Source organism: Cupressus sempervirens, chromosome 2 (assembly GCF_028749045.1).
Source record: "Cupressus sempervirens isolate cs-2001-9-10 chromosome 2, ASM2874904v1, whole genome shotgun sequence".
Lineage (NCBI taxonomy): Eukaryota > Viridiplantae > Streptophyta > Pinopsida > Cupressales > Cupressaceae > Cupressus > Cupressus sempervirens.
In genome coordinates this window covers 485,195,514-485,221,363 of record NC_143119.1, presented here as the reverse complement: position 1 = coordinate 485,221,363, position 25,850 = coordinate 485,195,514, and the positions used below count along the sequence as shown (strand labels likewise).

Here is a 25,850-nt window from a genome sequence, read left to right as displayed (position 1 = left end):
GATTATTTAAATATGCAGAGCCTAGGTTCGACTACCAAAGCTCTGATACCATGTAAAGTTTCTGCAAATTCTAAGTAATCAAATCTGAGATAATGCCTTTCTGTATGGTTGCTGTTTTGATCTTCCTTCTATCTGACCTTGAAATGATATGTCAATATTAATTATTATTCTAAAATATATTTGTCTCAGCAAGTATTCGATTTGTGGCAAAGTTGCTTAAGGAGCAGACTTGATATTCTATTGTGTGCTCTTTCTCTGCAACCACACCTTACTCATATACCATCACCAAAGGGCATGCCCCTTAAAGGGACATGACCCTATCTAGGTTGGCCCACAATGCTCTCTCATAATCGGCACCTAGAAGGAGATATAGTTTAACAAACAGACATAACTAAATTTTGTTAAGCTTAATGCTAACATATACTCATCACAATAAATTGCCGATCATGCCTAGACAAGGTGCAATGTGTTAATAAGCCTTTTGATGGTATTACATGAAAGATGAAGTCTATGTGATCTGCACAGTCAGATCAGTATGATGATCATAGTTATAGTTTTAACAAAGTGACTGTATAAAACTATAAATTTATAATCCAAATCAGGTGGTTCCCCACTGTGGTTGAAATTTAATATCAATGTTGCATGCGAAGGGTTCAATGCTGCTGCAATTAATAACACAGCCTTAGAAGAGAGTAATTAAACTTAACCTTTCGGCATGTATTTTGGCCCATAAGTACTTGTTTGAATCAGAAAAAAATAAATAGTAGGAAACAGATCATAATCAAGACCATCTCATAATATTTACTGTTCTGTATAAACCAATTTTACCTGGGGATGTGTTCCCTCTATAATTTGACCTGTCCCAAAAACAGGGATGTCCCAGAAACTCAGAAACTTTCAGAAACCTGTGCCCGGCTGTCCCATAAATCTAATGTTTGAATCTTGACAATTTGTTTGACTTCCACTCTCATGTGAACTCTCAATTTAAATTATTTAACACAAACATTATATGCTAAAGCTCTAAAATGTGTATAAGCATGCTTTTTCCATGTTTAAATCTAAATTTAAAATTTCCTTTTATATTTCATATTTTCCTTATTTTTTATATAGCTGTCCCTATTGCTATCCTCTGCTGTCCCATGCTCCTCATCTTGGAAACTCATTTCCCCGTCAGCCATCCCGCATTCCTCAGTCCTGGAAACCCAGGATAACATGTGTAACAACAAAGAAGAACAAGGGTAAGATTACCCTGAGCTATGAAAGTTCCTAAACAAAACAAATTAGGGAAAACCACTATTAGTCAAAATCTTAAGCCCCTAAACCATGGCCAGTAAGATTCAGATATCCAAGTGAGGGAAAAACCCTGCAACAAAGCAATGAAACATGGTATTGAGGGAGACTAAAATGTCTGACAGAGAATGAAAGGCAACATTGTAACATATCTACATCAAGGTTCACACTAGAAGAACAAACAACATTATCTGATGCCAACCGATGGCAAATTGTTGCTGAGAAATCACGATAAAGAAAAAAATGATAATTATCATAGTTACACTGTCGTCAGGGACAAGGGTATGCTGGAATAGGGGGACAGGTTTCCGGGACAAGGGCACAAAGGGGACTCAGTTCGGAGATGGCAGGAGGGGGGTGTATATACTACACATATGGTACTTATAATGCTAGTTATGAAAAGATGTATAGGACTATTAAGAAGTAAAATACCAAGTATAGTAACATTATATAAAAAAAAGTACAAAATGTAGTGAAGGGAGGCCTCTAATGACCCCTTTGGAGGTTGGGCCTCAGGCAGTGGCGCAGTTGGGGACTTGGGTATGATGCCCTGTAATGTCCCCTTTTTCGGTGACATTTGAAAATTAATTGCCCAACCCTATTTATATTGATATTGACTATGGAGGACTTAACACAAGTTATTAAAAGTCAATTTAATAATTAAAAAGGGAGTCTAAAAGAGATCAACATGCAAAAGGACAAGGGCAGTATTGGAAAATGAGAGTCAGGCAGGGGGATATGAAAAGTCCCCAGGTTGTGTTTAAAAGGGGGAGAAGGATCTCATTTCATGATGCTTGGATATTTTTTTGGATTTTATTTGGATATTGAGCTCTCTTGGAGAGTCAATTGGAAGCTTCAGCTTTCAGCCTGCTTGGAGGACAAAAACCCACAAGTCGGAAGATGGTGGACAAAAACCCATTGTAGGGGAGGCATCATTTCAGGTGTCTCACTTGGACTTATTTGCATCTCTGATTTTCAGTACTTCCAATCTGACTGTATCTTTGTTTGTAAGATTAGATTTGGCTGGTAATAAGAGTTATTGTATTGCTGATGTATAATGCAATAACAATCTGAGGTTGCTTTTTTTGATCTGTGATATTGGTGAAATTGCTGGTTTTGGGTTGAATAACTGGTAAAAGCTTTGACATGCATTTGCTGTTTATTATTTTGTGGTTTCATTTTGAGGGGTTGAGAATGACACCCAGCCGGGATATTACATGCCTCCAAGTCCTAGGGATTCTAGTGTTGCGAAGTGGGGGGGTGGGCATCTCCTTGTGGAACTCTGATTGTAACTGGTGAGAATTCTGAATGCTATATGTGAAAGCAACGATGTGATCTTAATTAGATTAACCTCCAAATAGAGAAAATGTTGGAAGTCTCTCTTTAGTGGACAAGCCCTAAACGATAGTAATGAGCAGACAAAAAATACAGCTAAGCCAACAAATATAAGTATGACAATAATGATTGCAATAAATAAGGAAAATATTTAAGACAGTAGGTAATATAATTTAACAAGTATATAATAAAAATCAGATTTGCATATAATAAAGGAGGTAGGACAGAGAAATTAATAGGCTTAAGCCTTGAGGTTCACTTGTTGACAGATTAACCTTTCCTTTGGCTTGAGCATTTGAGGAGAGGTGGCTATAGGCTACATCAGTATGGATGGAAGATTCCCTAAGAATCATAATAGGGAACTACTAAGACATGCTATATGTTGTCTCTTAGATCTAATTTTCTTGAATCTTCCCGGCTTTTACATGCAATTTGTCTTTCTTTGGTGTATTTTCCTTACTGTAGAACCTAATAGAATACGCTTAAGGAACTTTGCCTATTGTAAATATAGAGCAGATTAGATCGTCTCTTGTTATTTTGGAAATGACAATGGGGAATTATCTATAAATGCATGATCAGTAAAATTAAAAATTATTCAATTGATCTGAAATCCTGACATTTTTGGGTACGAAATATTTCCAAATTGGAATTGAGAGTGATTGGTCTGTTGATTTGAGCAGGCATGGTAATTTTCAATCAATTGCTTTTGGAACCATTTCTGGGCATACCTGGGCATTTCTCGGGCTGTTGAGGCGATTTCAAAATTATTCCAGGGGTGTCACCAGGCAGTGGACACCATATTTAATACATTTGGATTATTTTCTGCACAAATTACTCCAGGTCTAATAGGACTTTCATAAAATTAGTAGTCGAGAGTGGGATTTGGTGAGCCCCATTTACCTCAGCTGTGATTCACAAAATACTGTCCACCCAGATCATTGTATTGTCTCCCAGGGTTAAATATAGTCATGCTTTGAAAAATAATGCCACAAACGTCAATAGAAAACCAATCTGCCTCTGCTGAACAAACACATAAGGAAGAAAATCAAAATGAAGAGGAAGCAGCAGACAATAGCATGCTCTCATTCAACATCTGCATTCTGCAAACTCCTTCCCTTCTACAGCTTGTATATATACATGCAAATTCTGTTGGCTCCTGATGAAGCCTAAAATTTTTGGCGAATTTGGGCATCCATTTAAGCACCTTATCTGACCTTTTTATCCCACAAATAATATTATATTTATATGTTTCAATGATTTCCCTATGCTAGGTATACAGTGACCCAGCAAATTCATATTCTTCGAAACACTAAATTTTCTGTTCAAACTTCAGACAGTGAGAAAAGTTTAAGTCTATCAGCTTTCCCAGATCAGATATTCCTGATATAGTTTCCAGAACATAACATTGGTGAAGGATAATTGTTTCCAGGCATCTTATATGCACAGAGGCAGATTTAATTAATAAACCATTGGTGATATATCTTCCCACGTCATGCAATATGCCAAACAAAACATAGTGCTGGAGATGTACAGCTGCCATGTCATAAAATCTTTGTGGGTTGGAAATGAAACAAGGAGCTATCGTGAGTTTAGTATGTGTGAAGGAAAAAGAACATGGTGGCATCGAGAGTCTTAAATAATATGTATCACATATAGAGAAGACGGCATGTTTTTATTTTTACTGAGAACAAATGGAGGATAGTCGGATAGAAGTAATTTGAACCTTGACGACAGTTCATCAGATAATCATCACAGTCCATCTTTGTTTGCACAGGGAGAACACAATGAAGGCAACAAGCCTCAACAGCCTTCTTAGCCGTGACAGCATATTTAAAGGAATACAAGTCACTGCCATATCAAACAAACAATATTATTTCGGGATATGTTAGTGTGAAGCAAGCAAATATCAGAAACGAAAGAAACTGTCGATGCTTTTATTGCAACCATTGGGAAAGATCGTCGTAGTTCTGAATCACATCCATGACAGACTGATGTATTACTGACTATTTGAGAACAAGTTTGGATTATGGGGAGGAACGGTGAGGCAATAATAGGAAGAAGATTACAGAGTGACCCGTAAAGGCAGAATGCCCAATTTGCATTCACCAACATGATTGCTTCCACATTTTTCTAAGAAATATGGAATAATGGGACATGGAATGGCGGAAAAACTAATGAAGGCATATGACTGTGTCTCCATCTTTATACATCATATGTTTGAGATGACAAGCAGTCAGCAATTGTGGAAGAAAAGACAACAGTAGAATTAGTATGGTAATGTTTTCCGGCAATTGAAGTGATAACAATGAAAATTTAATCACAGAAATTCAAAGGGCTGTTGATTTATAAATGCGTCACAAGAAAGATGTGACTATCATGAATCTCTTACTAGCGGCGTCTTACTTGAAGTATGGCAACATGAAGTCAAGTGACAATAAGAACTTGGTATTTTCGGCAATAGACAAAGGATTCATCATGTCGGGATGCTACCGGCATTGTTTTCAAGCGAGAATTCCAGACAGCAAAAATATAAAAAACAGCGATGCCTTCATATTGCCATAGTGCGATTATATTTTAAGACAAGGGGGTATATGAGGGCCAATAACCTTAAGAGCTTAAAATTTCATTATTTGCGCACAATTTCAAAATTAATTTTGAAAAGGTGCAATTAGAAATAAGAGGTATAATTTGTTTCCAAAGAGACATCACTTTTCTTTTGAAAAGTCACCAATATACAAAATGTAAGATATAAATGAGAGATACTTTATTTCTCAAAAATAAGACATATTCAGACATTCACATTCATATTCTAGAGAAATTATTTTATATTACTTGTATGGAGGGATAAGGAGTTTAATATGACTTGTAATATAAATTGATTTATTTTATTTTAATAATAAAATAAAAAGTCTTTTGTTTATTTTTTAAACGGCATGGAGATTTAAACTGCAGATGAATCGTCCTTTGTGATTATTTTTTGGAATTCTATATACAACTTAAATATCAGATAAGTGGATACGGTCATTTAGCATTTTAAATTCGAACATTACAGATATTGTGAAATATTAAATTGTTTCCATATCTGTATCCAGTTTGTCTCCCTGCCAAAGGAGTTAAAATTCAATCTGGACTAAGTTAAGATTGCGTATATATTTGATCTGTCGCATCTTGATTATTTAATTGCCGGCAGTGAAGTGTGTAAAACATTATAAAGTTGTACGTGAAAATTCACTGAAGTTGACTCTATTGCCTGGATGAGCAAAGGCACTAGTCTTTTTATTATTGTAGTCAGAAAATCTATAACTTCCTACAAGCATCGAATTAATTATTATTCAATTATACAAAACATTCAACCATTATCTAGCATCCAGTTTTCATTTTAATTGAGCTCGAGGACCTTGCTAGCCGGAGAACTCCAGAAGTTTAAATTCGCTATAGAAAAGCCTTAAACCAGACAGTTAGCATTTGAGGTGAAAGTAAACCCGCCTGGGTGTAGCGGAGCCTGAAGTGCAAGAGAATCGAGAAGTATTCTCGTTCGTTGGCTAGAACTGATTGAGAAGTCCTATCGGAGAAGTGGCAGGCTCTTGGATTTCCAATTTGCGGTATTCGGAACCAACAACTCCTTTTTGGCTTGAGCATGAAGGATATAAGGGAATGGAATGTGCATTTTGCATTCATGCCTCTAAAATGAGTGATATTATGTGAAAAGAAAAGGTGCCAAGTTTGATAGAAAATCTTTTGCGACTCAAACTGGCAATGAGAGATTAAACAATGATTATTTTCAAGCAAGGACAAGGGTTCAAATCTCTGTAGGGTTCCCGTTGTGTAATGCATTACAATGTCAAAGCCTGTTTATGTATATCTTGGTAGTTAGCAAATTTACAGTTGTAAGCAATGTACTGTATTATATAGAATGGTGAATGAGGCTAGGATGTAGGTATCTCACCAAATTCTATTATAAATTGGGAATCCCAAGCTCACCCTTATACAAATCTAATTAGCACAACCCAAAAAGTATGATGGGATGCCAATGCAAGGTCTAGGTTAAAGCATGAGTGTTGGGGGGATCCCCTTTTGATTGATTGTGGAATGAATGAATGATAAAATTGTTTTTATGACAATGTATAAAAGTAAATGCAAAGGATATGATATCAGATCTGATCTATAAAAATGAGTGCAAAGGGAAAATGGATAAAATAAACCAATAAGAAGAGGAAGATTGACCTTTAGATTTGAATTTGATTGTCACCGTAATGTCGGAATCAAGTGTGACTTCGGATCTGGGAATCTGTTGCCTGTAACTATCCACTATGTTATTTTCAGCCAAAAAGTACAGGTTGACATTTTGAGAACAAATTGAAAAGTCGACTTAGTCCCAAAAGCTCCAAATCTGATGAAATTTATTGAGGACCTGCGACTGTTCAAAGCTGTCAAATCCGAATCTGCAACTCCGAAAATAGTTCATGTGCAAAAAAATGGCAGTGGATATGGGGCAACTTATATGCACCCATATCAAGTGTTAAATAGTCTAAAGCACTTATATTTTGATTGAAAATGGGTGCATATAAGTTGCACTGTAGACGGTGCCCAAAAAAATGGGGAGAAGGTTATGGACATGGGTTTGCCTAGGTCAAACCCCTATTTAGGAATTAACCTTGATGTCACAGGTTCACTCATAGTATTATTTTTGCTGAGTTTGGTGCTCATCCTTTCAATCTTGCGGCCATATTTGATCTGATTTGGTTCCTTCATCGCCTACATGGTTTTGCAGATTTGGTTGGTGAACTTGATAGATACTCCTATCTAGCATATTGCTCTTTTGTTGCTACTATGAGTTTTGATACTAGCTCTCGGGCTCATTGCTGGTATGCTCAGGCATCTTCTTTGCTAAGCTTGATTGGGATTGATATTGATCGTTTTCCTCCATATCAGTTCTCTTTGAATTCCCTTGCTCATCTCCTCCCCTCTCGGCAGGAGTTTAATGAGCATGTTAGACTTGATATTTACAGAAAGTATATTACGACTACCTGGACTAACCCTCATGGTGGTTTACGTCTGAGGATGGCCTTCTATGTAGAGCATTTTCTGGAGATCAGTGATGGGATTATTATTCGTCCTAGTTATCTTTCTCGACGGTGGTGTCATGCCTTGCATATCTCTTTGGGGTCATTTAGAGTTGGTTCTCACCTTCTTCGTGCTCAGACCGATCATCATATTGACAGAGGTGAACGTATATGTAAGTTGTGTACTCTTGATGAGATCGAAACAGAGACTCACTTTATCTTCCAATGCCGTATCTTTTATGAGATTAGAGGGAGATTTTATTGTCTGTTCCGGGACTATTTTTCTCTCTCAGCCTTCTTCTGTTATTGTGACTAGCGATGTCCTCCTCTTTATCTTCAGGAGGCCACTTTGCTTCGTGCTAGTACTTTACAGTCACTACTTCCTCACTGACATACCTCTGATCAACTTATCACTGCCTTTTCACACCCTTATCTCCTTTACGGGGTTTGAAAAGGCTGTCTAGTTTTACCAGTTCTACTGGCCATTCCAGATCTATCAGTCCTCACAGCGGCTATTTACGTCAGCGACACTCTTCCTCGAGTTCACAGTGACAATCTAGGGCTCCTATCTACTCATAGTCTTATCCTTCTGTGACTGATTTCTTTTTGCCAAGGAAGGACTCCTAGTCTTTGCCTTGGCCTCTCTTTTCTTGTTTCTTGTTTCTTGTTTCGCTTTTCTCTGACACTGTTTGTTGCTCATGCTATTGTCAACTTCCTGGTTGTAAACTCTCAGTCCCATAGACCTTTTGTGGTCTTTTGTTGGACATTAATAATCTTATCTTATCTTGAAATGAAACTGAAATTGCATAAAGGAAAGAAATGTAAACAAGATAAATGCTAGATTTACCTTGCATGAAAAACCATCATGGATAGATATAGAAATTAGTGGAATCCACGAAGATGCTTGTAGGTGTAGATCTTGGAATAAAATTTAGTATCAAGGACGCCTTCACAAATGCATAGATATATGATCACCAATGCTTGATTTAGAGTGTAGATATGCTTGATAGCCTCAATGGAGGAGGAGAGAAAAGAAGAATGGATGTTTGGATTTTCTTGCTTGATTGCTAATTCCTCTACTTGGCCATCATGGGAGAGAAACTTGCATCAATCAGAGAAGATTGCCTTTGATTGAATGGATCTTGAAGAAATGAGGTATTGGAGATCTTGAATTGGATGCTTGCCATTGAATCTTTAATCCAAATGCTCAATTGCATACCTTAGCTTGGTTGTACTTGCTCTTGAAATCAACTTATGTCTTGCACTGAATGTTGAAATCAACTTATGTGTGTTCTTGTCAAAATGAGAGGAGTTTATGTCCTTTTATACTCATTTCGGAATTAAATTTTCATCAAGGCTGACCACTATTAAAACCTTTGGAGAAAACCCCGCCATCAATCCCCGAGCCAAATTTAGGCTCAAAAACCCAAGAATAAGTCAGCTTGTCAACTTGGTCCCAAGACTAAGTCGATAGGTTGACATAGTCCAGGTAAAATCACCTTGAAATTTGCTGTGATCTAGGGGAGTGTCATGGAATGTGGAGGGAGAAATTACAGATTGCTGGGATCAAGCATAACGGACATTCGTACCATGCAATCACCAAAATGAGGTCTAGTAGGTGCGAGCTCCCAACTAAGGGTGCTAACATTTTAGGATGATACATTTACAAAATGAAGCCATGATCAGAACCGGTTGATGCCCTTCATTTTCCACTATTGAATAGTAGGGGCCCACCCTCACTCCACAGGTAGTTGGTCGGATGTCCTTGACCCCAACTATGTGCCTTAGAATAGTAGGGGCTCACTGTGCATGTAGGGTGGATGGGAGGATGTAGTCGCTTCAATGATGGCATCTACAACTACTTGGCATCTCCTCCTCCCACCCACCCAAGGTCCTTGTCAATGCGGACTGCTATTATTCTGCGGGCTGGTAAGGGCTCGATAGTGCTTACCTCCCGCAACATTAGCTTCCCACCCACCCTTGCCCTCCCCCTTTGGTGCGGTAGAGAGATTTGCCCATGAAGACCATTAATTTTGTTTTTATTTTAGAGGTGAAGACAAGGATAAATGTACTCCTGCATTTTTTGTTTTAAATATTGAATCAGCATATTATATTTGTAATATTTATAGTAGTGTTGTATTGTGAACTTAATTCCCATTTTAAAGCTGCAAATATTTATATATTTATGATATTTATAGTTTTTTAACTTTTTTGTATGCCCAGGATGTATCCATCCCTTTTTTTGTGGCTGTAGTGCAGTTTTGTATACACTTAACTCTCCCTATTGTCACTCAGAAACTTATAATTTCTATATAGCTGATGTCACTGTTAACGGGTTGGCTGGTGCGAATGTCAAGGTAGATTGAAATGGCATCACTGATCATGAACAATGATGTTGGCTCAGTGTTCTCATCAGAAAATGAGGTTCCTAAGGGTCTGTTGAGGTAATTTTTATAATGTGTAGATGACATCAGGACACTATGGGTTCAATAAAAGGGCAAAAAGCACATTGAGTGCAGATTGAATTAGAACACCACATTTGCATTATAATGAAGGCAAGAATGAAGGGAAATGACCTACAACTCATCTCAATGTGGGCCACCATAATTATGAATATGGGAGGTTAATCTACTAACAAGTCTAATCAAAACAAAATAATGGTAAAGCAATTTTAACATATATACACTTTTGACATAGTTTGGTCATTTATGGACACTAATTGTGGATGCTTTCTTAAACATTTTAGGCCTTGAGTTCAAATTTGTGAAATGGATTTTGGGATTACAAGTGTTTTTTAAAAGAAAATGTTTCAGGCTGCAACTTTCTGTCTCTCTCAAAAATTTGTTGCACCTGGGTATTTTTATGCATCTCACATGGGCAAGAGTTGTTATAGAGGCTTTTGGAGTATACTTTTAGGTAAGTGTTTTAGATACTATTCTGCCCTTTTAGAATGGAAGGCTTACGTTATCTGAAATAAGACATACTATTGAATGTTTTAAATCATCATAGTTCCAAGTTTAAGATTTTTATAGGATGACACACAAATACAAATTACTATAAGGTAAAAATAAGGAGAGGACACGTTTACAGATAATCTCTAGCTTGCTTGCAAGCATGGTTGATAGCAAGGAATGCATACTTAATTGGAGGCTTCAATGTCTGAAGTTTTACATGTGAGTGGGCAGTTATGCTTATGTTAATTGCAAATAATATCATTCCATAACATCATTATCTGACTTATTTGCAGAGAGGCAGATTGCCTTTTGTATGTAAATACGCACAGTCAATTAATGCGTAAACATAAATGGTTCATCCATTAAATCATCCATTCATCCAACTTCAAGCACTATATGAAGATGTTTAGTTGTTTTCCTGCTTGCCCGCTTGCTGTGTGGGAGCAAATATGATTGTAGACAGAAAACTAATTACTATTTAATAATATCTTTTGCAGTTATAACCTAATGTGCTTATCTTATTCCATATTTGGTTGAGCAGTGTACTTAACTATTTTTAAGGTTGGCTGGGTAGTGGAGCTCTCCTGTATTGTTATATCTCCCGGTACAACATCATTGTATACTACTTGTTGATATATGAACAAAGTGTAGTTTACACATATTCATGGTTATGCACAATTTTATTGTGTTTCTTTATTTAGTATTTTTAGTTGCTAGTTATTGGCATAGAAGTTGTTTGCTCCAAGCTTCTGTTAAATGCATAGAAATCAAACTCCTGTTCATTCAATTGCCTTCTTGATTTAGATGAATAGGTTTTGCATTTTCATCAGTCATTTTCCGTACTCTTCATTGTGAATTCAAAATGAGAAATTTGAGAAACAGATGTTTAAATAGATCAAGGATTATACTGGCAGTGTAGAAAAGCTTAAGGTGCCTACAAATTAATTTTGAATAATCTTAATTGAATGTATTTTTGGTGTTAATTATTTTCCATAAATTCTGTTGCCGTTTTGTGTGTGTGTGTGTAGGCGTGTGTGCGTGTGCGTGCGCACGCGCGTGCATACATGCCCATTCACACCCTACCTATATATCTCAATTACAATTGCCCAGTTTGCATGCTAATGCTTTCTGATTCTCTAATGTAGAAATGATTGGTTGCACTTCAGTTCTTCACACATTGATGCTTATGGTTAACATTGGTTCATAGATCAGGCACTATTTAGAATTCTATCTTTATAGTGTGAGAGAGGTCTTATATTGTAAAACTCTTAACACATAAATGATCGAAAAACTGGGCATCCAAGCAACAGAGTCAGGAATTGGCATATGATCATATTGGTATTCTAGCAGTTGTAAGCTAGGTAAATTTCATAAGGTTCTATAGCACTAGTTCTAATGGATGTAATTTTTGCTGAATTGCTAGATATATAAAGTATGCTTTCCCTGTTACAACAGAAGTGTATTGATTTACTCAAAATTTTAGCACCTATTGTTTTTTATATAGCAAACACATTTGTCAGCAAAATCCTATGAAGCTTGTTGTAGGGCAACATGTCTTGGATATTTACAACTGATATTACATGGTTGTGGATTCAGAGAGATTGAAGAAGGTGATATAAAATCCTTGGAGAGACAACTACTGCAATCTATGGAATCATGTGTGGCAAAGAAAAAGAAAATTATCCTATCTCGCATGGAAATGGAGCGAATCCAAGGTTCACGGCAGGTAAGTTCATTGGAGCTTTTCTTCCTTTGGTGGCCCAAACTTTTTTTATTTTATTAAAAATAGAAAGGATGGTTTTTATTCTTATTTTATTGCCTTACAAATGTAAAATACAAGTTTATAGGTATTTGTTCTACTGGCTCCATTTCTTTAGTTATTAAATACTATCCAGAAGTAACTTAAATTTAAGCAGACAAGGATTTCAATTTTTAGTTAACATTAATTTGCTATTCATTTGTTAGTTGTGTTACAATTCTCTTGGTACTATTTGTAGCTAACTTTTATGAATTGTGTTTGACCATTTAGGTTTATCCCAATGCTCGTGTCTAGTACTTGGTTAGCTTTTTTGTATTTTATCGCAATGCTTGGTTTCGTGCTTGTTTAGGGCTTAGTGCCTAGTTACTTTTTGTAATATGCTTTACCTAGGTACTCCTATCAAATTGAATGGACTCCATTCACTTCTTTTTGGTCCAAAAACAAATTGAATATTTATTATTATATTTACAGAAGCTTGAGGCAAGATCCTTTCTGAAACGGCTTGTTGGAACTGTTGTACGCTCAGTTCAAGAGGATGAACAAGAACAAGGTAATGCATCCTCCAACGCTTTACAAAAGAACTCTGTAGATTTAGTTTTTCAATCAAGTGTTCATTTAAAAGTAAAACAGGTGAAGTCAAAGGTGTTGAACTTAATGGGTTAAAGCATTGAGTTCTCAATGTGGAGATCCAAGTTCATATCCTGAAGGGACATCTAATATGAACTCTAGTTTGTGAATTTTGTTCTTTCATGGTTGGCTTCTAGTGTAGAGGTGGTTTCTGAATAAATGAATTTCTATGTTGTGATTTGTGAACTTCCATTGGTGGTTTCTAGCATTGTTGCTTGAATGGAGCTGGTATTAGTTTCACTGTTGGGCTCACAAGAACTTGTATTGATCTCATGTTGATGCCAGTACAAGAATTATTTGTAAACAATCAATGATATAAAAAATGGAGAATGGCTTATGACTTTATGTTACCACAATGTTATTCTCTGATTAATCAACAATTTTTGACAGTGCTGTTATTCTTGTAAGTTGTCAGTGATAGTTTTTTGATTAAATAATAGCAGTAGTAATATATGCCAACATTGAGCCCAAATGATTGTCCCATTTAAAAAGAGTGTGCCGTTTGTTTATAATGAGGCACATTTCTTATAATTTGGGATGTTGAAGCATATATGAGAAAGAAGATGAGATTTGGTTAGTTTTCTTTGATTTTCTTCTATTCGGAGTTTGATATTACTAGAACTTTTGGGGTCATTTATGACAGAAAATAGTGTAGTGGAACTAAAGATTCTTTTCTTAAGTGAATGTTGTCTCAAGAATTTCTGTGCAAAGGGATTATTCTACATGTGTATTTATCTATATACACAAACACACATAGACACATATTTCTACTTATACGCATATATGGATGTGTATATAAACATGCATATGTCATATTTAAAGGAAATATGAGTGAAATAAATTCTATGCACTAATAGATAACATATTATATGTAAAGATTCTGCAACTTCTGAATTTTGATCAGACTTTTATTTTGGTCTTTGAATGCTGAGAACAGTCGTATAAGTTCTCTGAATAGTGAGGATGTTTGATACCTATATTTATAATTAGAACTTCTGTACTTCTCCAATACTGATGCAAGAAAGAATAATTACTTTACTGTGATATTGACTGAAAATATCTCTGATTTAATTTACTGGATATAGATGCTAGAAGGAGCAGACTATATTTTGTTTGTGTGTCCTCCAGAACTGCATCACCATCCTACTAAATATCTAGACAAAAGACATCAGACTCAAAGGTCATGCCTTTTCCTTATACAACTTTAATTATGCCTCCTCATGAACTGGCGATTTCAAGTTTAATCTAATTAGTCACTAACACATTGTGTTAGGTTAGTGTTAATATCAGATTAATATGGAAAAGGTGCCGTCTCATAATAGGAGAGCAAGGAGAGCATATAAAGTCGTCAATAGAATAAGAAGAATAAATGCGACTGCATTTCCAGGCCTGTTGATTATCAGGTTATATATATTTAACACTCCCTCTTAACTTGATAATCATACAGAGAGATTATATCTAGCAACATCAATACAGATGTATAAGCAAGAACTAATACTCTATATCTGTTTGAATCTTCTTAGTATGTGATATTAGAGAACACATAATACAATGTCATATTACTCAACCTGTGATATGACAGATAAGATATAGGATAAATCTGAAGAGTAATTTAAATTCTTCATTTATCCAAGTTGTGACTCATAGAAACTGGTATTTCTATATCACAACAAAATCTCGTTTTTAAGATCTACCAGAAAACAGGATAACCCCGGAGAATACTAAAATCCTCCCTTTATCCAACTTGTGACTCATAAACATAGCAATGTCTACATCACAATATGATCTTGAACTCATCTAGATCTTACAGTAGAACTCTACTGTTTAGCACATTATCTAAGAGATTGTCACCTCTCATAATGTTTTATACAAGTGTTCATTATTTTTTAGAGATTGTCACCTCTTAAAATAATGAATACAAATGAATACAAATGGTGGAGCCCATAACAGTCAATAGCCTGACAAATAAAATTATTTTATTAATAATCAAGAGAGTACAAATGGATTACAACTCAACCATACCAAGTCTCCTTCTAAAGTGTTCTATCTTCACTTTAGATAGAGGTTTGGTGAGTATGTTTGCCGTCTGATCTGTAGTCCAAATATATTCCAATTTTACAGAATTCCTATCTACCATATCGCTTACATAATGGTAAGGAATTTCAATATGTTTGGACCTGTCATGGAAAACTGGATTCACTGAGAGCTTGATGAAACTCTGATTATCACAATGAATAATCGTGGGATTCATAGCTTGCCCAAATAATCCCACAAGTAACTTCCTTAGCCATATTGCTTCCCAGGAAGCCATTGCTGTTGCAATGTATTCGGTTCTGTGGAACTCTGTGCTACTGAAGACTGCTTTCTACATATCCAAGATATCATTGCTGATCCCAGATTGAAACAACATCCTAAAGTACTTTTCTTGTCTTTAACACTTCCACCCCAATTTGAATCAGTTAATCCATGTAAGTCTAGAGCAACTTTCTCATATTTGAGTCCGAGATTATGAGTGCCTTGTAAGTATCTCATAATGTGTTTAATTGCGACTAGTTGAATCTCCTTTGGTTCACACATAAATTGACTTAAGGCATTAACTGCATAGCAAATATTTGGTTTTGTATTTACCAAGTACATAAGAGACCCAATCATCTGTCTGTAGATAGTAGAATCTATGGATGGTGATTCTGTAGTTGCTTCCTTAAGTTTATGTAGATTAGTCTCCATTGGAGAAGACATAGGTTTGCAATTCCATATTCCAAATCTCTTTAAAACATCTGATGTATACTTCCCTTGATTTAGTATGATACTGTCAGAATTCTGCTGTACTTCCAGTCCTAGGAAGTAATGAAGGAGTCCCAAATCTTTCATCTCAAGTTCTCTAGTTAGATCTTTCTTGCACTGATCTATGAGATGAACATCACCTGTTATTAGTAGATCATCAACATACAGTATCAGAATTACCATATCATCTTTATCTCTTTTATAATTTAAATTTGGATCAGCTTCATTCTTGGAGAATCCTAACTTGGTGAGATACTTATTAACTCTTTCATACTAGGCCCTGGGAGCTTGTTTAAGCCTATAGAGAGCTTTCTTGAGCCTGCAAACAAAAGCGTTAGGATCATGAGTTTCAAATCCTTCAAGTTGCTCCAGATATACTTTTTTTGAAATCTTTCCATTTAGGAATGTTGTTTTCACATCCATCTGATGTACCTTCCATCCCTTTGATCCGGCAATTGCTAAGACTGCTCTTATGGAGGTATATCTAACAACAGGAGGAAAGGTTTCTTCATAATCAATCCCTTCTTTTTGAGAAAATCCTTTGGCTACAAATCTGGCTTTATACTTCTCAATACTATCGTCAGCAGCATGCTTTATTTTAAATATCCATTTGGAAGAAATAACAAATTTTCCTTTAGGTCTTGGAACAATTTCCCAAACATCATTTTTCATGATAGATTGGTATTCTTCTGTCATAGCTTCTTTCCAAGCTATATGTTTAATAGCATCCGAGGGATTGGTTGGCTTTGTTTTGGATAAATCACTTATGTTAGCTGTATAACTAGAGAATCTTTTAGGTCTTTTTCTTTCTCTGACTGTTTCGGAAGGTGCAGCAAAATCGTGAGCTGCTTCAACTGTTTTAATGGCCCAAAGTGGTCTTTTCTTTGAATTTTCTTCAAGGTTCATATTTTCAATTTCATCTTCTATTTCTTCTAAGTTCTCCCTCTGGGACCGAAATTCAATATTTCTTTCAGAACTAGATAAAGGAGAAGCTTCATCAGAACTTATGGCTCTTTTGAATGCAAGATCTTTTTCAAAGATTACATCTCTACTAAGTTCAATAGTTTTCTGTCCAAGTATGAAAATCCTATATGCTTTAGAAGTTTCACTATACCCTACAAAAATACCTTTCCTCCCAGAGGGTTCTAACTTGGTTCTCTTTTCTTTTGGAACATGGATATATACAGGACATCCAAAAATTCTAAGATGACTTATATTGGGTTTTACTTTAGTAATTACTTCTTCAGGGGTTTTATCTTTAAGATAGGAGTGAGGAGTTCTGTTTTGAATATATACAACAGTACAAGAGGCTTCTGCCCAAAGATAATATTTTAGGTTTTGGTCAAAAATCATAGCCCTAGCAACTTCTGTAATTGTCGTATTCTTTCTTTCTACTACCCCGTTTTACTCTGGGTTATAAGGAACAATGTACTCCCTCTTAATCCATGATTCTTTACAAAAGCTTTTAAACAAGTCTGAGGTATATTCTCCTCTGTTATCAGTTCTAAGAGTTTTAATTTTATGTCCTGAAAGATTTTCAGTTAATGCTTTGAATTCTTTAAATTTTTGTAGGATTTCTTCTGATTCCTTGCATTTAAAAAAAGTAAATCCATGTTTTCCTAGAGAAGTCATCTATGAACAAGATATAATACCAGAATCCTCCAAGAGAAGGAACAAACATAGGTCCACATAAATCTGAATGAATTAATTCTAGTACATTATTTGTTTTTCTAGTACTATCATGAAAGGGATTTCTGGGGCTTTTATCCAGAGCACACCCTTTGCAAATACTAGGGTGGTCTTTATTTAATTTGGGTAATCCAGTAACCATCTTTTCCATAGTTGATAAAGTTTTAAAATATAGATGCCCTTATCTTCTGTGCCATATTTCATTTGAATCTTCAGCTTCATGAACTAGGGCTTGAATGGGTCGACTAGATTCTGTATTCAATTCATACAAATATCCCATTCTTTGACCAATTATCTTTGCTTTCTTCATGGAAGAGTTCTTAGCCCAAGTTAATACTTTGCCATCCACGAATGCAACATTGTGTCCATCATTTTCAAGTGCTGTAATTGAGATTAGGTTTCTTTTAATCCCTGGTACATAGAGTACACCTTTAAGAAGAAGAGTATTTCCTGATTTTAGTTTCAAAGTACAATTTCCAATTCCTTCAATGGAGTGTGCTGAGTTATCACCAATGGTAACTTCACCGTTAACCTTCTTTGATAAAGAATCTAGAGTTTCTTTGTATCCCGTTATATTTCTAGAAGATCCACTATCAATTACCCATGCTTTATTTGAAATTTCATTTGATAGAGAGGAATACAAAACACGGTTCTTAGGATCATAAGTATCTTTTTCTCTAATGACATTTGTACAATTTAATTGTTGTTTGGAGTTTTTAGGACAATTAGATCTACAATGTCCAAATTTTTCACATTCGAAACACTTTATTTTAGATAGATCTTTCTTGGGCTTTCCATTCTTTTGATTTCCCTTTTTCTTCTTGAAATGCTTCTTCTTGCCTTTATAAGAATTTGTATTAAGAATGTGAAGTTCTTCATCTCCTACTTTTAGTTTCCCTCCTTTCTTTAGTTTTCTGGATTCTTCTTGAAGACAATCATTCTTGAGTCTGTTAAAGTCCAGAAGCTGATCTCTGACACTTATTCCTTGTGCGAATGTCTCCCATGAATCTGGCAATCCATCTATAGCCATAAGTGTTAATTTTGTGTCACTAATGATGGTTCTTATGCTTGATAGTTCATCTCTAATGCCGGCAACTCTTAGGAAATAAGAATTTATCGATTCTCCTTTCTTTATCTGAATGTGATTTAGTTGCCTTTTTAGTGCAAGAACCCTGGTTGCATTGTTTACTTCATATGCATTTCGTAATGCATTCATCATATCAAAGGCAGTTTGATGTTTTGTAAGCATAGGTGCAATATCGTTTTTAACTCCATCTTTTCTATTTCCTTTGCTCCATATAGATTTGTGTGGTTCAACTAGGGGTTGTTTGGATGCTCCATCAACGAATTGTTTAACATTGTTCTCTTCAAGAATCATCAAGATTCTGAATTTCCAGGCTTCAAAGTGTTCTTTCCCATCAAACCTATCCTCGGGTCTGATTGTGTATGCCATTGAAGATAGGAGAAAGCTACTAAATATATATGAAGTCTGATAACTGAATTTTGCAGAGCCCTAGATCTGATAACTTGGCTCTGATACCATGTAAAGATTCTGCAACTTCTGAATTTTGATCAGACTTTTATTTTGGTCTTTGAATGCTGAGAACAGTCTTCTAAGTTCTTTGAATATTGAGGATATTTGACACCTATATTTATAATCAGAACTTCTGTACTTCTCCAATACTGATGCAAGAAAGAATAATTACTTTGCTGTGATATTGACTGAAAATATCTCTGATTTAATTTACTGGATATAGATGCTAGAAGGAGCAGACTTAATTTTGTTTGTGTGTCCTTCAGAACTGCATCACCATCCTACTAAATAACTAAACAAAAGACGTCAGACTCAAAGGTCATGTCTTTTCCTTATACAACTTTAATTATGCCTCCTCATGAACTGGCGATTTCAAGTTTAATCTAATTAGTCACTAACACACACATTGTGTTAGGTTAGTGTTAATATCAGATTAATATGGAAAAGGTGCCGTCTCATAATAGGAGAGGAAGGAGAGCAAATAAAGTCGTCAGTAGATAATTAGAATAAGAAGAATAAATGCGACTGCATTTCCAGGCCTGTTGATTATCAGGTTATATATATTTAACTTTATAAATTTAACAGTAATATTTGGTAAATGAATTTCAGCAATAATCAGGCTCGACAACTACCATTCTCACTCAATTGCTAAATGGCACTTTTTACCCCGATTTTGGTATAAAATAACTGACATAAATGAATTCTATTTCTATTCTAACTATTCTTACTTTCATGACTGGCAAACTTCATTATAATAATCCTATCCAATATGCAGTTCTCAATTAAATTGACAATTAAAATTATTAAAATTTATCTTTTAAAAGCTCACATCTTCCACAGAATAATATAAATTATCTAAAAATAGCTAACTCTGGGCAATAAATTGAAGATGCTAAAAAATAGCGAGACGCAAAAATAGCACAGGCTTTGGCCAAAAATAGCTAACTCAAAATATGCTCCTGTTTCGTAATGATGATGGGCCTTTTTTGGTTTGGGCTAAAAACATCAATCTGGATAAGTGGCTTTGAATGATTTTGATAAAGTTCTCATGGCGGATCCTTTGTTTTGATGGAGTCTGGACAAGCTTTTGAAATACTTTTGACACTCTGACAATCACTTTTGAAACCTGGAATGTGAAAACCTTTTCTACAATTGATCTCACTTATATTTTCCAGGTAACTAATTAAACCTTATGAAGTTGAAAATAAGATGATGTTGATATTCTTTCTATAACTGCTCCATCTCTGAAAATATTTGACTTTGCACAATCAGCCTTTGGAGCCTCAAAAAATATGAAGTAAACCCTGTTTTCTGCTCATGAATGATATTGAACTTCCCGTGTTAATTATGAAAGCTATCTTCATCTATAGAAGAGTTTGATTTCAACTTCTCTTTGGAATTGTTTGATCAAGTCTGAGATAGCAGGATTCCATTTTGTTTTGTATTTCCCAACACAAGAGATGATGAACCCCTTTCATGAATAAACATTTTTTAAAAGGTTTAAACATACTGAATAGTACACATTATGTCCGTAGGCATGACTTTTTTCACCACGGATAATTACTTGCTAGTAGTGTTTCAACTTATTTTTTTTGTCTTTTTCCTTTGAGGTGGATGCTGATTGGATGATATGAATTTGTCTTTTGACTAACTAAACAACCAATTACACATGCCACGATTATCTTTGGGTGGCTGCTACTCTTTGCTGAACATAAATGTGGTTTCCTTTAAGCTCCTTGCTATTTGGTGATGCTATCTTTCTAAAATAACACTTTTGCTCTTTTCTTTTATTTGCCACTACATTCTCTTGGAGCTCTTAAGTCGTAGCTATCATCATCCAAATTAATTTATCTTGACCTGAAATTGTTGATGTGAGTTTTATGACCACTAAAACATGAAAAATCAAATACTTAGTATTTCAAATGAAACACCAAATCTCCAACTCTCTCTTGAACTTGGAATTTCATATGCTAAACAGTGTGTGTGGATTGTGTGATCAAATGATGCTATCCCAAGGTTCCTTCTAGCTGTAAACTTTCAGTTGGTCAGAATGATATGATATGAGTATCACAAAGGGACTAATGGTATTCAATCAATGAACATCAACTACTTCAACTATATCTAATGAAACAAACTGCAAAGAGACAAGGGCTTAGGAAGATCTAATCTATTCCTAGAATGCAAGAAAGTGTGAATGGCTTTGTGACTACCATGGTTTAGCCATTGACATCAACCAAGCTAGTGTGGTCTCGTAAGGTAAATGCAAGACGTTCAAACCATTACCATTACATTAATACCATCAATGGATGCATATCAATGTGCAAGCAATAATCAAAGTAAAGCTCATTAAACTTCTAGTTGACTGTGCAAGGGAAACTCACAATCAACTAGAAACTAGTGGTATGGATTAGACGAGTCTCACAAAGACAGATTCATAATTCACAAAGACTGACTCAACTACTCAACCACTTCTACCCAACATTAATGAAATACTAATCTAAGTGAGGAAATGTAGAAACCATGCAATACTCCAAGGCAACATAAGTAATCCACCATGAAGACCAACAATAAATCTGCAATTACTTGATAGCATTATAACAACGATTTCAACGTGTCTCTCCCTCCACTTTTAAAGTAATCTAGTGAGTTACAAATGAGAAATTTTTTGCCTTTTATACTTGTTCAAATTCAATTAAGGGTCAAGATCGATTCAAGATCAAGGTCCAAGATTATGCCAACAAAGCCCTAATTCAAGTAATAACTACAAGCATTAAATGTTTGATCTATTATATAAAAGCACCACCTCATGGGCGAACAAGAAAAATTAAAATGCTTTTTAGAGCTAATGAGGAAATAAATTAGTAGAGACATGATGTGGACTCCACATGTACACTTGGAATAATCTTATTAATTGGTTTTGGATACGTGTAATTAAAGCTTTCTGATTGGTTGAAGATGAGTAGGTGCCACCTCAACATGCTTATCCTATAAACTTGATTGATTTTGAAGTAATATTTCTTGATACTCAACATTATCAAGCCTTAAATAGATTGTTCATATTCCCCAATTGCTTCATCCTTGTTAGCTTTCTTCATCCTTTCTCATTTTGGCTTCTTGATCTTGATGTTTTCAAAGTTTCATGCAACTAGATTATTCTACTTGGTGTATTTGAACTTGGGTTCCCAAATGGAGTGTAAGCTGATGATAATTCAACTTTTCTTGTAGACTTGGTTCATTTTCTTGGTTTGTTGATCTCCATCTTGAATTTGTATCTTTACCTTATCTTCGATCTCAAACCACCTTCTTGTTTCTCCTCCTTGATGAATGGCTGGTCATGTATAGATCCTTGCTTGAAGTCTTTGAGCTTTGATCTTGCCACAGCTCCTTGTCTTGCAAAACAAGCCAACAACCTTTATCAAATGCTTGGATTTCATACTTCTTGTTCTATGATCAAACATTCAAAACCAAAAGAGTGGAGTCACCATACTTGAAACCAATCCCAATAAACCTCAATAGAATGAACCTTTTATGTCCTTTATATTAGATTTTTGAAAAATGAACTTCTTAGATGCAAAGTCTTTCAAAATTTATCTATACCCTTCATCATAGCTCCATAGCTTACTACTCAAGAATATTCTTAGTTTACACTTTCAGATCTTAAAGGGATCAGACTTCTTTTACTCCGTTTTTTTTTCTCCACAAGCTTCTGAGTTTTTAAACCTCTAAGCTTGATGGATCCTCAATGTTTTTCAACAAAGGCTAATTCTGATGTAATTTGCCTTCTAAACACTGATTCTTGTGCTCAGATCTGCAATTTGGAGCCCCTAATCTCTGATTTTTTGGAAAATTCAAATAAAAGAAAATAATTTCTAGCTATGTAACAATTGATTTTTCACCCATTTAATGACCTAGGAGGTGAGTAGGTTGGTGGAAGACAGTTTTTAGCCATAAAATGGAGTGGCAGGATTTCAGGGTTGCTTGTCCATAAGTAGACACGGGGCTTAGTATTCGACCTCTCCTTGTCGAAACTTGGACAAGAGTGTTAATATTTGAACCAGAATACAAGAACACAATAATCAGAAATACAATAACAGAAGACACAAATATTTATCCTGGGAAAAACCTCCTGCTCGAGCAGAAAACCCAGCCACACCTTGAAAATGATACTTTATTGAAAGCTCAAAAATTCTGAATACAATGTTCTCAAGCTTTTCAATTGAAGACTCCTGCTAGTCAATCGAAGGACTTCATTTATCATGAACACAAACCGATCACATGTTAAATATAGAGATCTACGAGTGTCTCACCGATATTGCATATACTGAAATGCTAAACAAAGAAGCTATCACAGTTTTCCATTCATTTTTCCTTCTCATTTCTTCTTTGTCAAATTCTCTAGAACTTCATGTTTTTCTTCTTATAGTTGCATCCTTCAAGTTGACTCCTCTCTTGGCTATTATCTTCATCATCCCTGTCTTGGTTTCAAACTTATCAAGTGTTCTCATCTTACATGCTTTTCAATTCAACTTCTCAATAAGTCTTATCCATCACCATGTTTTTCTGGATTTCCGCTCCGAATTCCTCCAATTAAACCTCAATTCACTCTTGGTAAGGGAAACTTAAACTCCATTTTGGGCTTCTTATTGGCTGATCAGACGTTGGACCTCTACTCAACCTTCCTAGGACTAGCCTAAGTGGTGGACTTTTCACAAATCCACCCTCATCTTCTCAACTGGCCTGAGAGAATTTGAAATTACTACCAAGGTCAACTAAGACCTCTACTACTGCCAAATCAAAAAGAGGGGATCTCCATTTGGAATGGGGTGATGGTGTTGAAACCTTACAACACAAACCATATGCGACTGTGATCAATCTGCAGAAAATGGACAAAGATACAACAGTTTAATTACTTAACAAAAGACAAGTATGGATATAAATTTGACACAGTTGACTGGACATTTTACCATGGAAAGCTGGTATCGTGTACAATGATCGTTGAGTTCTGGACTGGGTGTAACAAGAGGGAATCGTCTATAACAGAGCTCTTCTTAGTACCTTTCCGGAGCCCTTCTTTTTCTGAGATTGATCACTCTAGCATAAACACCTAATGAACTTATTTGCATCATTTGTAAGTTCAAACTTGAAAGACCATATTATTCAGCTTCAAGTTATAGGCATTCTCATTACTACACGCACACATGTATGTATGCATTTGAGAGTTTGATTGAATATAGAAGCTGTGTTTCTCTGGATGTTTTCTGAAATGTTTGATTACTTATTATTTTGTTTTTAGTTATTGGAATGTTGTTTGTTGTAATATAAGTGGATTTATTGTTACTAGTTAATACCAATGACAAGTCACATTGGCTGCAGATATAAAAGGCATGGAAGCGGAGGTAGAAGCATTGGAGGAACTTTCAAAGCAATTATTTTTGGAAGTTTATGAACTACGCCAAGCTAAGGTAAATTGATCTAAAATCACAATGGATAGAGAAAATGTTGAAGCTCTTGTTCATAACATGTGACAATGTAATAATCCCCAGACGGTTATAGACTTGTCTAACTCTAATTTTCCTAACTATTCAATTGTTTGACATTTCGTCTAACACTTTTCTAGCAAACTCAGATATCACCGTGATGAAGTCTATGATAGTCCTCACTGTAATAGAGATAACTAGTCTCTTTTATAATTCCTTCACTTGTTCATTTTGACTTTTGGCATTTAAACATGAGATGAAGATACTGAAATGAAATTGAAAATTCTGATCACAACACAACTAAATTCAAACTGGATGCAATTTATTAATTCAAAACTACAATACTGACGGCTGAAAGAGAGCAATTAATCTGCAAATTAATTATTCTTCATTCCAAATTTACACAACCAAATGAGCCTGGAAGTATTCAGACAGCAACAGTGGTCACTAAACAAATCACATACTTCTTGTAATACAGCGTGAGCCTCAAACAGAGATATAAGTTCCTTAAATTTAAAATGCAGGCCCTCTGTATTCCAAATGCAGGTCCAAATAATTAAAGCAAACCCTGCATAACCCAATCACGGCCCAGGAAGGATATAGCCTACTGCCGTAAATGACCCACATGCCCAAATTCGGCCACGTGAGTCCCAAATTCTCCAGCACGGGCTCTCAGATATAATTTGCAGGTCTTTGGTGTCCAATGCGGCCCCTTCTATCCACAACGCAGGGCTCAAATTTATGCACGGAGGCCTCAATTTCATGCACGCAGGCCTCTAACACTTCAAAGCAGCCTGAACAGGTTCAAGTGCTGCCTTAGAATGGAACGGCAGCCTCTAAAAAATACAAGACAAACTCCCAAACAGGAACACTGGGCTTGGTAATGCAACCACAGCCTCGTCCAATCAGATCAAACCCTCAACAATGGACAAAGAGATTAATAAATAATTTCAGTTTTGCCACCAAATGATAGACTTCTCAATTTGCAATTGAATGCCAATCATTCCCAGCACAAATATTGACTTCTTAGCAACGACATTAACAGGAAGAAGTCACTAACTCTCAACTCATTTGATTCTCCCAGCCATAGGAGACACAATAATGGAGATAAAAAAAATTCCAGAATTTAATGAAATCACTATACCTCAACAGTGATTCAAATGCATTTCTCAGCTTCAAACCCTTATACCTCAGCAAGGATATTGAAAATCAGAAACTTAGAAACCTCACACAAGACAATCAAAAGCAAAGACAATTGGATGCTTTTTTCCTCACAATGGGTTCATATTTATAACCCCAAATGACACTTAGCTTCTTCATCACATTTTTTACTTAAGA

At 35.5% G+C, this 25,850-nt stretch overlaps 1 protein-coding gene across 4 annotated transcripts in view; it reads left to right on the top strand.

Annotated features, from left to right (window-relative positions):
• The window catches only part of LOC149573136 (GPCR-type G protein COLD1-like), a 181,395-nt gene that overhangs the window by 62,081 nt on the left and 93,464 nt on the right, over positions 1-25,850 (top strand). For all 4 annotated transcript variants that reach the window (XM_089814319.1, XM_089814317.1, XM_089814316.1 and 1 more), the window contains 3 exons: positions 12,239-12,368; positions 12,873-12,951; positions 24,409-24,497. In XM_089814319.1, coding sequence (XP_089670445.1) covers positions 12,239-12,368; positions 12,873-12,951; positions 24,409-24,497 — 298 coding nt within the window. The remainder of the gene's footprint in view (positions 1-12,238; positions 12,369-12,872; positions 12,952-24,408; positions 24,498-25,850) is intronic.